Source organism: Lathamus discolor, chromosome 9 (genome assembly GCF_037157495.1).
Source record: "Lathamus discolor isolate bLatDis1 chromosome 9, bLatDis1.hap1, whole genome shotgun sequence".
NCBI lineage: Eukaryota > Metazoa > Chordata > Aves > Psittaciformes > Psittacidae > Lathamus > Lathamus discolor.
The window spans coordinates 4,434,392-4,447,968 of NC_088892.1; the positions used below are offsets into that span (position 1 = coordinate 4,434,392).

Genomic DNA, 13,577 nt, shown 5'->3' on the forward strand with positions numbered 1-13,577 from the left:
GGAAAAGCTGATTACCATCTGGGGGCCCAAATACGCAGATAAAAGTAGAGAATGCTGAAATGTTTGCCATCGTGTGTTCCTCTTTCTGTTATCTGATCATAGCATTCACGAGGGGTTTAGAATAAACAACACATTTATACACTTTAATCCGCATATATGCTTTTCACTTCCTAAGTCATTGTACTCCTTTAAATATTCCCGTCTAATTCTCCATCAGAAGCCAGACAATCAGGATAGAAATACTTACTTTCTGCTTGTTATAGTGCAACTTTTGACCAAACTCATACAAATTCTTGGTATTATCTTTCACTCAGTATTTGCTTTTACATACTACGGAGGCTTGAGTTGTCAGCAGAATAGATTTGCTGTCCATGCCATGGCATGAAATCTAACTCTGTGTCTTTATTTCAGGCTAATGTTAATAATCATATCATATTAGTGATATTAATATTAATTTAGACATCGAATTGTTTTTCCTCTGGCTCCTACTAAGGGCTGTAATTTGTTTCTACATGTTTTCATGCATTCTTGCACATTACAGTAACAGACACACAAATGTGGAGCTGGTTTTTTCATTCAAGCCATGAGAGCGTGTATTGCTTAACTATGCATCACAGAACAGCAGCAGTGCTGGCACCGATGTGCTGCAGCAGCTAACGTCCAGGCTGCTGCTGTGGTGAAACCCTGATGCCTCCCAAACTGACTGGGACCTCTACAGGCTGCAGCATCTTGGGCATCCTCTTCCCAAGGAGGCTGCTCCAAACAAGGTTCTCATCTCCGTGGTGGAGGACACTAAAGACATACTGCAGACCACCTGGGGAAAGGTCCACAAGTGACCGACCCAGAGAGCACAGGCACAGCTGAGGTCCAGCCCCTTTTCTGAACTCCAGGAAATATTGCCCATGTTCTGCAGGAGCCAAGCTCTCCTCTAATATAGGTAATTATGGCAGCGAATATGCCTGGCAAGCTCATGATTCCGGTAAGCAGCAACCAAGAGCAGGAACAGTCTTTGGCATGCTAAAATTGAAGTTTTAACCGCATAATCAGGGAAAATAGATCTATAGGGAAAGTACATCTTCAACCAGTATAACTGTCTGCAAAATCCCTCCAGTAAGTTCAGGTTCTTAAGTACACAGTGCGTTTTCACAAGCATCCTTTTAGATTCTTACAGTTGACTTACGTCACTGCAATGTTTCACATGTACAAGCGCAACTATAATCAACTTCATCTTTCCTTGCTACAGAGACTGCGGCTATCAATCAGGTCTATTAGTGACAACCGAGTGAGAGACGGAAGCTCATGCAGAGAAGAGAGCACCTGCAGAAGATGTGATAATGTTTGCTTTCTGCAAACACTGGTGGGGTCAGCCAGGGAATTGTTTCTGAATTGCTGTTCCCAGATCAGGCTCTTCTTAGCTTGTTGGCCTGCGGAGTGTTGCGCAGTGGTTTTATATTAAAGACAACTTTGTGACTGGATCAATTCCAGCAAATATGTTTCCATTGCTGACAAACTTTAAAACTCAGCTAAACAGGATGTACTGATAAACACCGCAACATTGGCCAAAAGTTTACTATTGCTTTTCATAAAGCCCATATAACTAATCTGAAAATAAACATCTGACAACCTCCTAACTTCTACCAACCTCCTTTGACAATTGATGGAAACAGGACTGTCTGTAAAGCACAGCACTGCATTTTAGGGGGGGGCTATTGTGGCATTCTTACTTGAATCAGAGCCATTAGTTCTGGGTTTCTGAGGTTTCTGAGCAGTCAGACATCAACAACTGTATTATCCCCAAGTTAGGCAGTAGCCACAGCGATGTTCTACTTCATGGTCTTAAACCAAGACAGAGAAGAGAGCATAACTGCTGAGCCACAGGGACAGTTGCATACTGTAAGCCAGAGGCTGATCCTGAAGAGGCAAAACAGGTCAGATTTTTGGTGGCTTCATGGAAATCCGAACAATTAGATCTTTTAAGTGGGCGAAGTCCTAGCCTTGGTACTGTATTTACTGCCTGGGATAAGAGTGAGCCTGGATTCCACTCTGTTGCATGAAACAGTTTCAGAAGTGCCACTGTTTGACCTCAATAGCAGCACGTTCCAAGTGTAAACTGAGCTGCCTGCTTATTTAGTTCAAGAGAAATGTCAAGCAAAGATCATAGGAGCGCTATAAAAAGCCATTGGGAAGTCAGACTTCATCAGCAAGAGGACTTTGTGTCAGGTGAAACAGAGCATGCACCAGCTGAAGTTCACACGCAGCAATGACCGGCTATAGCCTGGTGGTCAGGAGGCGAGAGCAAGGCTGAACTTCCCCGGGAGAACCAAGCAGAAACCTTGTGAGGGTTTCCATGGTCAGCTTGGAGCTGTGCTTGGAAAGGAGGCAGGGGTGCTCTGCACAGAGCAGCACCCAGCTCCGCTTAGGACCTTCTTCAACACAGCAGCCCAGGAGATGCTGAGCCGTCCCAACAGAGCAGCAGCAGAGGGAACATGTAGGACCAATGTGATTTTGGGGCAACCGTGCCTACGCCTGGCTGGGACCGAACTCAGCAGGGCCAGGAGAGGAGCAAGCAAGTCCCACAGAAGCGGGTAGGGGCTGGGAGCAGGCACCCGCCCCAGCACTGAGCCACAGGCAAAGCAGCACCTTGCAGCACCCCATGATGTCATGTAGGTCGTTGTGCTCGTGTAAACAAGGCTGGTGTGGTGCAGACGGGACGCTCCACTTCCTCCCGACAGCACAGTCGCATGTAGCTGGGTTTCTGCCTGAAAAGGTAAGGCTGCTTTTAAGCTCACTCTTTGCCATCTAGAACCAGCGTTAATGAGCCTGTGCTGCCTCCGATGAAAATGTCGCGCTCTCCAGCTTTCCCCTAGGGGCTGGCTCTTTCCAGGAGGAAATTTGTGGCACTTTGAGACTTGAAAAAACCGGCAGCTCTGCATGTGCACCAATCCTCTGTGTGAGCACATGGAGGAGTTGAAACAGCAGCTGCTTGAAATTGCCGTTGCACGAGAAAGCAAAATGCTGTAACGTGAGTAACTAGTGGTTCTCCATCTGCTCTGCTAGGCACAAATTCCTTCTTTTGCCTGGTTTCTCAAGGAATATGTTTTATTTTAAAATCATATTTGACAAAAAGGGAATCTTGCAAATCTGTTTTTTCTGATGGTGGCTCATATTATCATGAAAAAAAGAATCTACATGCTGCATGTCTTTGTGCCATCCAGTGCTCTTTGACTGAGTTGCAGCGGTAGGAAAGTAATAATAGTCAGGGGTCACAACATGACTAAATAGCAAGAGTGCTTGGACTTGCTTTTGTTAATGAAAATCTAGAGGCAGTCTTAATTCATAATTCCAACTGCAGTCACTGATCAGGATTAAAACTTAACTTCATGCACCGAAGCTTTCAAACTGTACTTTGGAAAAGGTGCTTTACTGATGGGCTTGCATTCACTTGCACTGGCAGCTTGGCTCTGGGAGCCCAGGAAAAGAGCACATCTGCAGTGTGGCAGCTCCAGCAGGATTCACAGTGGGCAGCCCCAGAATCCGAAATTTCTTAAAGCAAATCAAAAGGGAATCACACCGAAGGTGAGTCGGTGTGTCAAATCTAGCTCAATGTAGGAAAGGACTTCAGTGGCAGGCTAGAGCAGTAGGATGCATGAAGGAGGAGTGCGATTTTTATTCAAGGGCATGTTTCCTGGTGTCAGTGAAAGTTCTGGGACCTTGGCACTGGTGCAAACACCACCATCCATGGAAACCGCACCCATGATGGGTGTCCATCCATGGTACAGCCCTCAGCCAGCCTGGAGCAAGCGCCCCAGCAAGGCTGCCAGCATCCTGCTGCGTGTGCATGCCCTGCCCTTCAGCTGCCTGAGCCCCAGAGATGAGAACTGGACTAGTGTTGCAAAACGAAAACAACTCATCACAAGGGATCAGCAGCCCAGATCTGTTCTTTGATGTAGAAGAACACCACCGGAAAAAGTACCCTTAACTGTAGAGCGTTCCACTTCTGACTGCAGAGGTTTCATACCGAAGTATGAGTGCAATAGCGCAAGACATCTATGGCCGTGCAATGAGGGCAGAGTGGAGAGGCACTTGTGTCTCCCCCAAATCAGTTAACCTGTCTGCTGATGGACGTTCCTATGCTCCTCAGTCCTATCAAGATTTTTCCTAGAAATGCCACATTTAGTTTCCAAACATTCAGCTGCAATAATGTGCCCACTTAATTATGTCCTTCTTGCAACAGCCTCAGAAATAAGAATAAGCTCCATCAAAGCGCATCTTTTCAGCACTCTTCTACCTGTAAATACCAGCAAGGAGAAGTATTTCTGGGAGTGTTTTTTCCCCCTAATATCAGTTATTCAGCAACACAAGAGCTTTCCAATTTGGGGTCACCCTGGAAGTTAGCATCACAAACTCAGGAGATCGTACTCAAACTTCCGCCTCCCACCACTCAGACAGCCCTGGTCCTGTGAGGTTTGAAAAAATACCTTAAAGAGGAGGGCAAGGAGATGAAATCTTGATTAACTCTGACACCTTGTGGACAATTAGCAAATGAAGACAAAGGCCGAGGGGTAACCTCTCCATGCTGTGGGCTCCACCATGGTCCCAGGCATGCTGCAGCCCAGCCCTGTGCTGATCCACATGCCTGGACAAGGTTGCTGCAATCAGAAAGTGAAGGCTGAATTCTGGTGTCAAGCATGTGCATTCAGCATCACCCTCATGTTACAGCAGCTGCATCCTGGACATGGTGGTTTATTGTAAATGGCTCCATTTAGAGGCTGGTTTGAGTCAGCAGCCTAAACTTGATCATTCTGATTGCTGACCCTGCAGTCTGGTCCTTAGCTGTCACATGAAATGTAAATAAGGGCTAACTGTACCTAGGGATCTCAATAAGCAAACTGACTGTTATGACTCATTTGAACTGAAGAACACGTGTCCAGTGGCCAGCATTTAAATATAAGTGCATCCCTAAAATAGAACATTTTGCAAATGTACCTAATCCTCCACAGTTTCAACGGCCACCAAGCACTTGTGATTTGCAGGAGCACCAGGCAGTCAGTGTAACCTTGACATCCAAGGGAAACCAGGCAGCTTGTAACATTGGAAATGGCTTTTTAATGGCTTCTTCACAAAGTGGGAGGTCAACCGAAGGGGCAGAAATTGGGTGTAGTGAGCAGTGCTCTTACTGGAGACAAAGGCAGCTGATAGCATGTCCAGTTAGAGCTGCAGACAAACCAGATGGAAAGGGAGCACAAACTCCCCGGGCACCAGAAATTCATAGGACTCTCAAAAAATGGGATGTAACCTGAATTTACTGCCCTGAGAAGCAACACCCTGTGTGAACAACCCAGGGCTCATCTCCATGCCCTGTCCATTCCCTGTCAGTGTCCTGATGGAGGTAAGGCCATGGACCAGGTGCATCTTTTCCCTTGTTTCCAGCACCTTCCTTCCTAACAGGCATACTGTGGCCTCATGAGAAGAGCAAGGCTGGGGTGTTCTGGGTGGAGAGCAGCTGGGAGCATGGAGCAGAGCATCTCATCACAGAGCTGCCTTGGAGCGAAGGTTCCTGGGAGCAAACAGCAGACTGGAGGGATGCCCTGGAGGGACAAAACCAAACTGGGAGGGCACCTTTCCTCCATGCACTTGTGCCATCTTGGTCAATGAAGGTGATTAGATAGCGGGTTTCTTGACTGCAGCATTTCTTTGATGTTTGGTGTAACTGAAAGATGCAGCCCAGCTGCTGAAGCTGGGGGTGCTGCAGGGGACAAACACGTCGACCTTGCGTTTTGAAGACTGTGGGAGAGTGAAAGACAAGTTTAAAAAGAAAGTTGGCCTCAGCATCTGTTTGAGGAGCCCTCAGAAGCAGTGGTTAGGTGCCCCTGCTCACCATCAGCATCAGCCAGAGCCACTGCATCCGTAGTGAGGGTGGCCTCTGTGCCATGCTGGGATCTTGCCATGGCCTGGGTGTTTCTGGGGCCTGAATTACAGCCCTTCAGTAGCAGCTTTGAGCAGTGTCTGTACGAGCTGCCAAGTCCAAGCACTGCTCAGATTAACAAGCTGAAAAAACAGCTATTTGTGTTCTTTGTCACTTGAGAGCTCTAAAGTCTTCTCTTTTTGTGTAACATGAAGGAAAAAAGCATTAGTAATAGGGTACAAGTTACTAATATGCACCTATAGAGACGCTTCTTCTGGCAAATGCCCCTTGCCAATGGAGCAGGATATGAGTCAGAAAGAATGAATCAGTGTCTGCAGTGCCACATGAAATAGGAAGCTGATATTCAATGTTAAATGTTCTGTTAGACACAGGAGGGAATCACTATAATGAAAAGCAGAACCCTATGGGGAAACACCCGATAAAACCAAACTCCTCCCGCCTGTGTTGCCTTACTGAGACAAGTCCCAGTTACACAAGCTGACAAAAATATGGCCCAACAAGTCAACATGTGACATTTTGCCATCCCTACTTGTGTGAATCAAAAGAAAATCAGAAGTTGGTAGTATCTAAACCCAAAATTATCTGATGGAAAATAAGAGTTAAACTGAGGCTGATGGAGTGGTGAGAAATGGAAGTTCAGGATCAGATTAGGCCTCTGCTTGTGATGTTACGTCAAATACGTGGCAGCACGTTTCAGGAGCATTTACATGGCTGCATTTACACCAGCCAGATTTCTCAAGCCCTCTCACTGCTACCCTTTCCCACATATCCTGTCCCCATTGTGCCAGAGAAGGGGGGTCCATGAGGTCCACTGATGGGGTCAGGAGACACACCACCCACCCAGTAGTTAACCTACAGCTTAATGACAGCTATGATTCAGTGGTTGGCACCCACCTTTTGCTAGTTGGGCCACGTGGTTACTCACATGCAGAAGCTGGGCTGTGGCACACGTTTCTTCCATGTATGCCTGCCCTGCTACCCAGAGACAAAACCACATACGGCCTTGAGGAGATGGCCAAAGGGGTAGGCAGCTTCTGCTGCTCCTCTGTTAGCAATATGGCACAGCTTCACCCATGCTTTGCACTCAGACAGCTGGGAAAAGGGACTGACACAATAGGAATGGTCCCCCACCTCTGTGTGAGTAGCTGGAGTCCTCTGAAAGGGCAGCTGTGGGGAAGATAGCAGGATGTTTTATATAGAAGACATTTCCAAACCTCTACTTCGTATAGAATAGTCCAATAGGAAACGCAAATATGAATACTGACAGCTCTTGCAATGCCTTTGCCTTTACGGCTCCTATTTTTGTTCTCTACAGGAATGATCCACCCACCCTATACCACAACAGATGTTTCCAGCAGCGCAGTCATGACACACAGCAACCAGACCTGCTCCAGCCACAACATAACGTTCAAAAACAACCTGTACGCCACCACGTACACCCTCATATTCATCCCTGGCCTCCTGGCAAACAGCGCTGCCCTATGGGTCTTGTGCCGCTTCATCAGCAAGAACAACAAAGCCGTCATCTTCATGATCAACCTGGCTGTGGCCGACCTGGCTCACGTCCTCTCGCTGCCATTGAGAATATATTATTATATTAACTCCACGTGGCCTTTTGGGAGATTCCTTTGCTTACTGTGCTTCTACTTGAAGTACCTTAACATGTACGCTAGCATTTGTTTCCTCACCTGTATCAGCATTCAGAGGTATTTCTTCTTGTACCAGCCATTCAAAGCCAAGGACTGGAAGCGGCGGTACGACGTAGCCATCAGCGCTGTGGTGTGGGTCTTTGTTGGGGTGGCATGCTTACCCTTCCCCATCATGCGGAGCTATGGGCTAGCCAAAACCACAAATACCTGCTTTGCAGACCTTCAAGTCCGGCAGATTGAGAGCAAGCTGGCCACTGTGCTGATGATGGGCACAGCAGAGCTCTTTGGGTTCATTGGCCCACTCACCATTATTTTATTCTGTACTTGGAAAACAAAAGACTCTCTTCGAGGCTTCCAGATACCACTTCAAAACAGCAGTGAGAGGCGGAAGGCTTTAAGGATGGTTTCCATGTGTGCCATCGTGTTCTGCGTGTGTTTTGCACCATACCACATCAACTTCTTTTTCTACATGTTGGTGAAAGAAAACGTCATTACAGACTGCTTCCTGAGTACCATCACGCTCTATGCCCAGCCTTTTTGCTTAAGTCTTGCAAGTCTGGACTGCTGTTTGGATCCAATCCTGTATTTCTTTATGACTTCAGAGTTTCAGGACCAGATATCAAAGCACAGCAGCATGGTCATCAGGAGCCGGCTCATGAGCAAAGAGAGTGCCTCATCAATTAAGGAATGACAGGAAAGCCAGCTTAAAAGGATGAAGTTATTTCGTATGAAATCTGGGACTGTTCCATGATACTTGATGACCAGCTCCATTGTGGAAAATCCTGCAAGTTTCTGCAGGAGAGTTTTGTGGCAGTGGAAATCTTTTGGTGTGCAGAAGATAAAACTCTGTTTAAGACCCAGTTGTAGGAAGCTGAAGAGTGGCCTCACTGGCGTGACTACACTTAGTGCTGTGCCACACATGCCTGACCTATCTGGGCTAGAAAAGGTACAGGAGGGAGTGACAAAGCTTTCGCTAGGAAATGGTGGAGACCTCCCAGAAGTTTTTCTTCTACTTTCCCACCTCCATGGCTCTATGATCAAGCCAAAGACAATCTCAAATTCGTACACTGACATCTGCTGAAGCATCATCTCTGCTAAACACACACAATGCATACAAGAACCTGAAAATGGCCAGTAACAATAAATGGCATTATTCTTTCTGCAGTCAGTGCTGCAGATGCATGAAGGTTGGCAGCTTGCTTCGGCATGGCAGCCTCGGCTTTCCACTGCTGAGTGCATCGCACTGGTCACCACACTTACCTCTGCTTCGTCTTCCCTCACTCCCCCTCCTGCTCTCATTCATTATTTCCTCCTCACCAAGCTCTGAGTTTGCTCCTTAATTGCTGATACATCCTGTAACTTGCACCTACTGCGGGTGTGAGACCCTCTGCAAGACAAATTCTCCCAATGGCTCCTCGAAGATCTTCTTTTTCTCCAAGAAACTTTCTTCCCCTTGAAGCTGCCTGTGTTGGCAAGGGGTGCACCAACACGTGGCCTTTGCCTTTGGATCCTGAGAAACAGGATCGCCAGGAGCATGCTGCAGACTGGGCACGGTCGGACTCAGCACTGGTGCCGGTGGATCTGATGACACCAGTGGTAGCATTCAGGTCCTTGCTCTCTTCTGTGTGGTGTTTTTGGGCCCAGAGGTACCTGCAATGGCTCTGCCCCACAAAACCTCAGCTCCATGAGTTCAAGTGGCACATCTTCTAAAACAGAGAGGTGTCCTTGCCAAGGTGACTTCGGTAACAGAGCATAGGCTAATTCCTCAAGTAAATTATTGTAATTTTTTTTACCAGCTCCTCTTGTGATCTTCACAATTTACACTTTCAAAATCAGCTATAAAGATATCAAAAAGCAGTGACAAGAAAGGATGCCATTCGCCCCTTACTTAAAATTAGTGACAGCTCTTCAGCCAAGTTCACCCACTTTGTGTAATGTCAAGGGTATCCTTATGGCGCCTGGAGACTGTTTGGCTGAACACTCACACTGATTTATTGCCTCTGAAAACCCATGTTTTTTTCAAAAAGAATGTGTACAGCTCTCCGTAACCACCAGTATCTTACATGTTGCTACAAAAATAGAAGAAATACCAGAAACACTCGCCAAATATATATTTTAAATCTAACTACTCCATTCTGCTTAATTACATTTTAACTCAAGCTAGAAATTTTCTGCATCTTGTATTTTCCCACTTGACTGATTTACAATAAAATGGGGAAAAAAGCAAACAATAGGCAGGTTTAAATAAGCATTACACTGGCGCTCCTCTAAAAGACAGTGAAGACATACTGATTCAATACAATAAGCTCTTGTAATTCTCCTCCCATTTGTGAGAAGACGATGTGGCTACAGTATGAGGAACTTATCTTTCATGTTTGTAAGTGAAAATACCAAAATAATGGCTATCTGAAGGAGGTAACCGTCACAAAGAGAGTACTATTGAAGACTTGTACAGTTTTCTGGAGAGAGAGCTGCAGGGAAAGCAAACAGTCCACCTCCCAGTGAAGTCAGTGGAAATGTTTTCTCTGGTTTAAAGGGCAGCTTGTTACGCTGATGATATACACGTTCACACACTGCAAGCAGTCTCTTAAAAATGTGAGCGGAGATCGATGCTCAGGTACACAGTTAAGCATGCAGAATTGTTGCCGATTTAGCAGTTTTCTCATAAGCGGAACACTATATAGTATTGTCAGTGAAGGAAACTAGTTCCAGTGGTTGTTACGAGGATTTTTACTGACCTTGATCACTTAGCATGTGACTGAGAGCTGTTTACTGTGATTTCTTGTACACTTCTCCATTTATCAGGCGAAAGCAAGTCAAAGGCACTGTTATGGTAACTATGTAGCTTGTTCTACATTTTTCTTTCCAAAACCTGATGCTTAAAAAATAAATGCATTTTCTTCAAATATAAAGCTGAATTTCATAGCTATCACTTATGGGATCAGCTCCTCCTTGAATCAAGGAGTTCAAGTGGTGAAGTGCATCAAGTCTTAATATTCTTAAACAGATTGCTTCTTTGCTTGCCTGCAGAAAGATTTCTACCCCATATGACTGGTGTTTATACATTTTTTAAACTACAACACTTACATTAGATTTAGAGGTACTTGGGTGAAGAGAAAGGTCCTCCATAGGAATAGCTGTGCTGTGGGTGGTGCATGAACATGTGGGGATGAGTGACTGCAGGACTGCAGAAGCCACTTCTTTCGATCTCATTCAGCAGTCTTTTTGCAGATCCAAAGCTATATGGCTTAAAAAAGCACTCACAGTGCTGACAAGATTAGTAAAGCAAAAATTGGTTTCTATAATCCCCTACATAATGAAAGTTGTAACACATCATGGGCATACCTGCTCCAGCATCTGAATGCCCAAAGAGTGATGGTGGCTCTCCCACTCTTAACAATGAATTTGATGTCTCCATGAGGGTTAACATTCCCCATCACCATGATGGCATGCACCTTGGTTACTCATGTTCTCCTTGTCTTCCTGCCTCATTCTCTGAACTCCATTAGACCCCCCTAGAATGGTCCTTTTTGCATACTGAGCCCCAGCCTTTGTGGAAGTCACACACTCAACACTTTCAGCCTTTCAAGTCAAACCACTTTGATGTGCAGGAAATGAGACAAATTGGTCTAATGCTCTCTTCTACTGTGTGGGAAAATGCACTGGTTTTGGCTGGGGTAGACTTAAGTCAGCTGTGTGGTGCTTCACTACCGGATGGGGTTTAACCACAACAGAAAGTTAGACAAGATGGTCATGATGGTGAGCTAGCCACGAGAGCAACAACACAAAGTAGAAGAGATCTGAAAGCAGGTAGGTTATCAAAGATCATCAATTTGGCCTCCACAAACCCATATGTGAAACTCAAGGTTCAAGTCTTCCAAAACTTCAGCAGTGTGCCTCAAGAGAAGAGTAGACAAATCCAGTCTTGGCGTTGAAGACTGTATTTGAGCTGCCTTCATGGCTGAGAACTGCTGGATCCAATGCAAGATGTGGGGCTGCAGGTTCTGGCTTTGCATGCCAGAGCTCTCACACTTTCAAAGGCATAGCGTGCCCAGCTCCAGTTCCTGTAATTCACCCCATTTCCTGTGACCGTAACCCATGGAATTATTTCCTGTTGTCAATATAATAAACATGATATTGCTCCTGGGTTATCTCTTGTGTTGGTCACACTGGCCAGGCCCACCAGCTACAAGGAGACATCTTCAACCTTCTTGAGCAGACACAAAATGAAGTCTTTGGACCAACTTGGGGCTTTCTATGACTTAAACAGAGATGCCACAGGAAGACAGCATTTAACTGAATCAAGAGGCTGGGTACACCTATGCAGGTTTGTGAAGGATGGACCTGAAGGGCTCCACTGGCACCTGGTGTGGAGGAACCCTGTGTCAAGCCTCATCCCAAAAGGAAGTTCACAGGACGGAAACATATTGAGGTCTCCAAGCCACCTGCTCTGACAGCAGTGCATGTCCCCTGCTGGCACAGCCCTGTGCAAAACTACAACATGATACATTCTTCCTCTCTAGAACAAGAGCCATGCACTAGCTAGCAAAAGAAAACGTGCTTCTTTGCAGTGCCAGCAAATGGCCACCCCTTCTTAACCGGCATCAGAGGTCTGGTAATTCCTCTCCTGCTTGAGAAAGGGCCTCCTGTGCTTGACATCAAATGTACACAGAAAGAAACCCCATGAGATTTAACACCTCTTTGTAGCCTCAGGTTCTGAGCTGCAGGAACTTACTGGTACCTCAGCTTCATTTTCTTTCCTTAAATAAAGTTACTCACTCTGCGCACAGTAGAACACTAAATATGCTGTAAATGCAGGATAACAGCTCAACAATATGAAACCCCTTCACTGCATTTAGAAGATTTCAGAGATGTGACTGGTGCATTTTGACCAAAAACGCTGGGTCTGTGACAGGGCCTTAGCCCGAAAAGGTAGGACCAACAATTATTTGCTGTAAAAATACATCAAAGCTTCCTGAAAATGCTGCCGTGTTGAGAACAGTGTGCAGTAGCAGGAGGGTCTATGTGCTGCAGGACACCAGGGACTCCCCCAGCCCCATGGGCCGTACGCCAAAGCTCCAATCAAGCTGCAGTAAGTCTCTGCACAAGGGTGAGTTGCTTTGCGTGGGCAAGACCTCCTCCTCCTGAATGGCCTACTGTTTTTCATACATCCTTCAGGTGCATCCTGTCAGATATTTCTAAGTGCTGAGTGCTTAAAGAGATGCTGATCATATGCATTTGGCCTTCTGCCCACAGGATACCAGGCTAAAGGTGAAGACAACCTTTATCTGGAAGCCTTAGATAAAGTCTCACAGCTATTTAAAAATTCCTTTGTGTCTTCTGCTTTTGAAAGTAGAACATTGTATGTGTAAAGTGCATGTTTAGTGTCGGTAACGAGCCAGAAGGACAGAAACGCGAAACAAAAATGTGCTTGTAGTTGAAAAAAGAACAGAAAAGTTGATTAATATACATAGTAGGAAGAAGCTTGAGGCTTGTCCATCCATCAGTCTTTTACAACCAGGACCATTGCAATGTTCGGCAAAATTACTCCAAAAAGCCTATGGGCAGGGGAAGGAATCAATGTGGTTATGAACCCTGAGGTGCAAGTATGACCCTCCCCATGGTCTGACATCCACTGACAGCCAGATGTGCTGTAAATACATTCCTAATAATAGGGCTCGGAGAGGGCTGGATACAGCGCTGGATGTGTGCTGTGGACACAGAAGTAGGATGTCCTAGGCAGGATATCCTGATACGATAGCCACTTTGGGATAAAACTTTAACCTCTGGAGAGGGATAGGGCACGGTGCCAACCTCTCTTCTGTGAACGCTTTGCAAATACACAAGCACTCTGCTTTCTTCCAAGGATCACATCAGCTGCTGAGAAAGATGCACAGGAAGAAAACCTGGAATGATAAATAACTCCAACGTCTTTTAAAATCACCTTGTTCTCAGCTAAGAGACGTGGGGATTCACAGGTAACTAGCTGCTAGCAGGATGCA

At 45.9% G+C, this 13,577-nt stretch overlaps 1 protein-coding gene across 1 annotated transcript; it reads left to right on the top strand.

Annotated features, from left to right (window-relative positions):
* Positions 1–2,265: 2,265 nt before the first annotated feature.
* P2RY10 (P2Y receptor family member 10) lies at positions 2,266–10,487 on the top strand. Its single transcript, XM_065689874.1, has 2 exons — positions 2,266–2,767; positions 7,242–10,487. Exon 2 carries the CDS (start codon positions 7,244–7,246, stop codon positions 8,264–8,266), a length of 1,023 nt encoding a protein of 340 aa, XP_065545946.1. The 5' UTR covers positions 2,266–2,767; positions 7,242–7,243; the 3' UTR covers positions 8,267–10,487.
* The last annotated feature ends 3,090 nt before the right edge of the window (positions 10,488–13,577 follow it).

What these genes read in the sequence shown, in the direction of transcription:
- P2RY10 (XM_065689874.1), top strand. Translation starts at nt 7,244, where the DNA reads ATGATCCACCCACCCTATACCACAACAGATGTTTCCAGCAGCGCAGTC.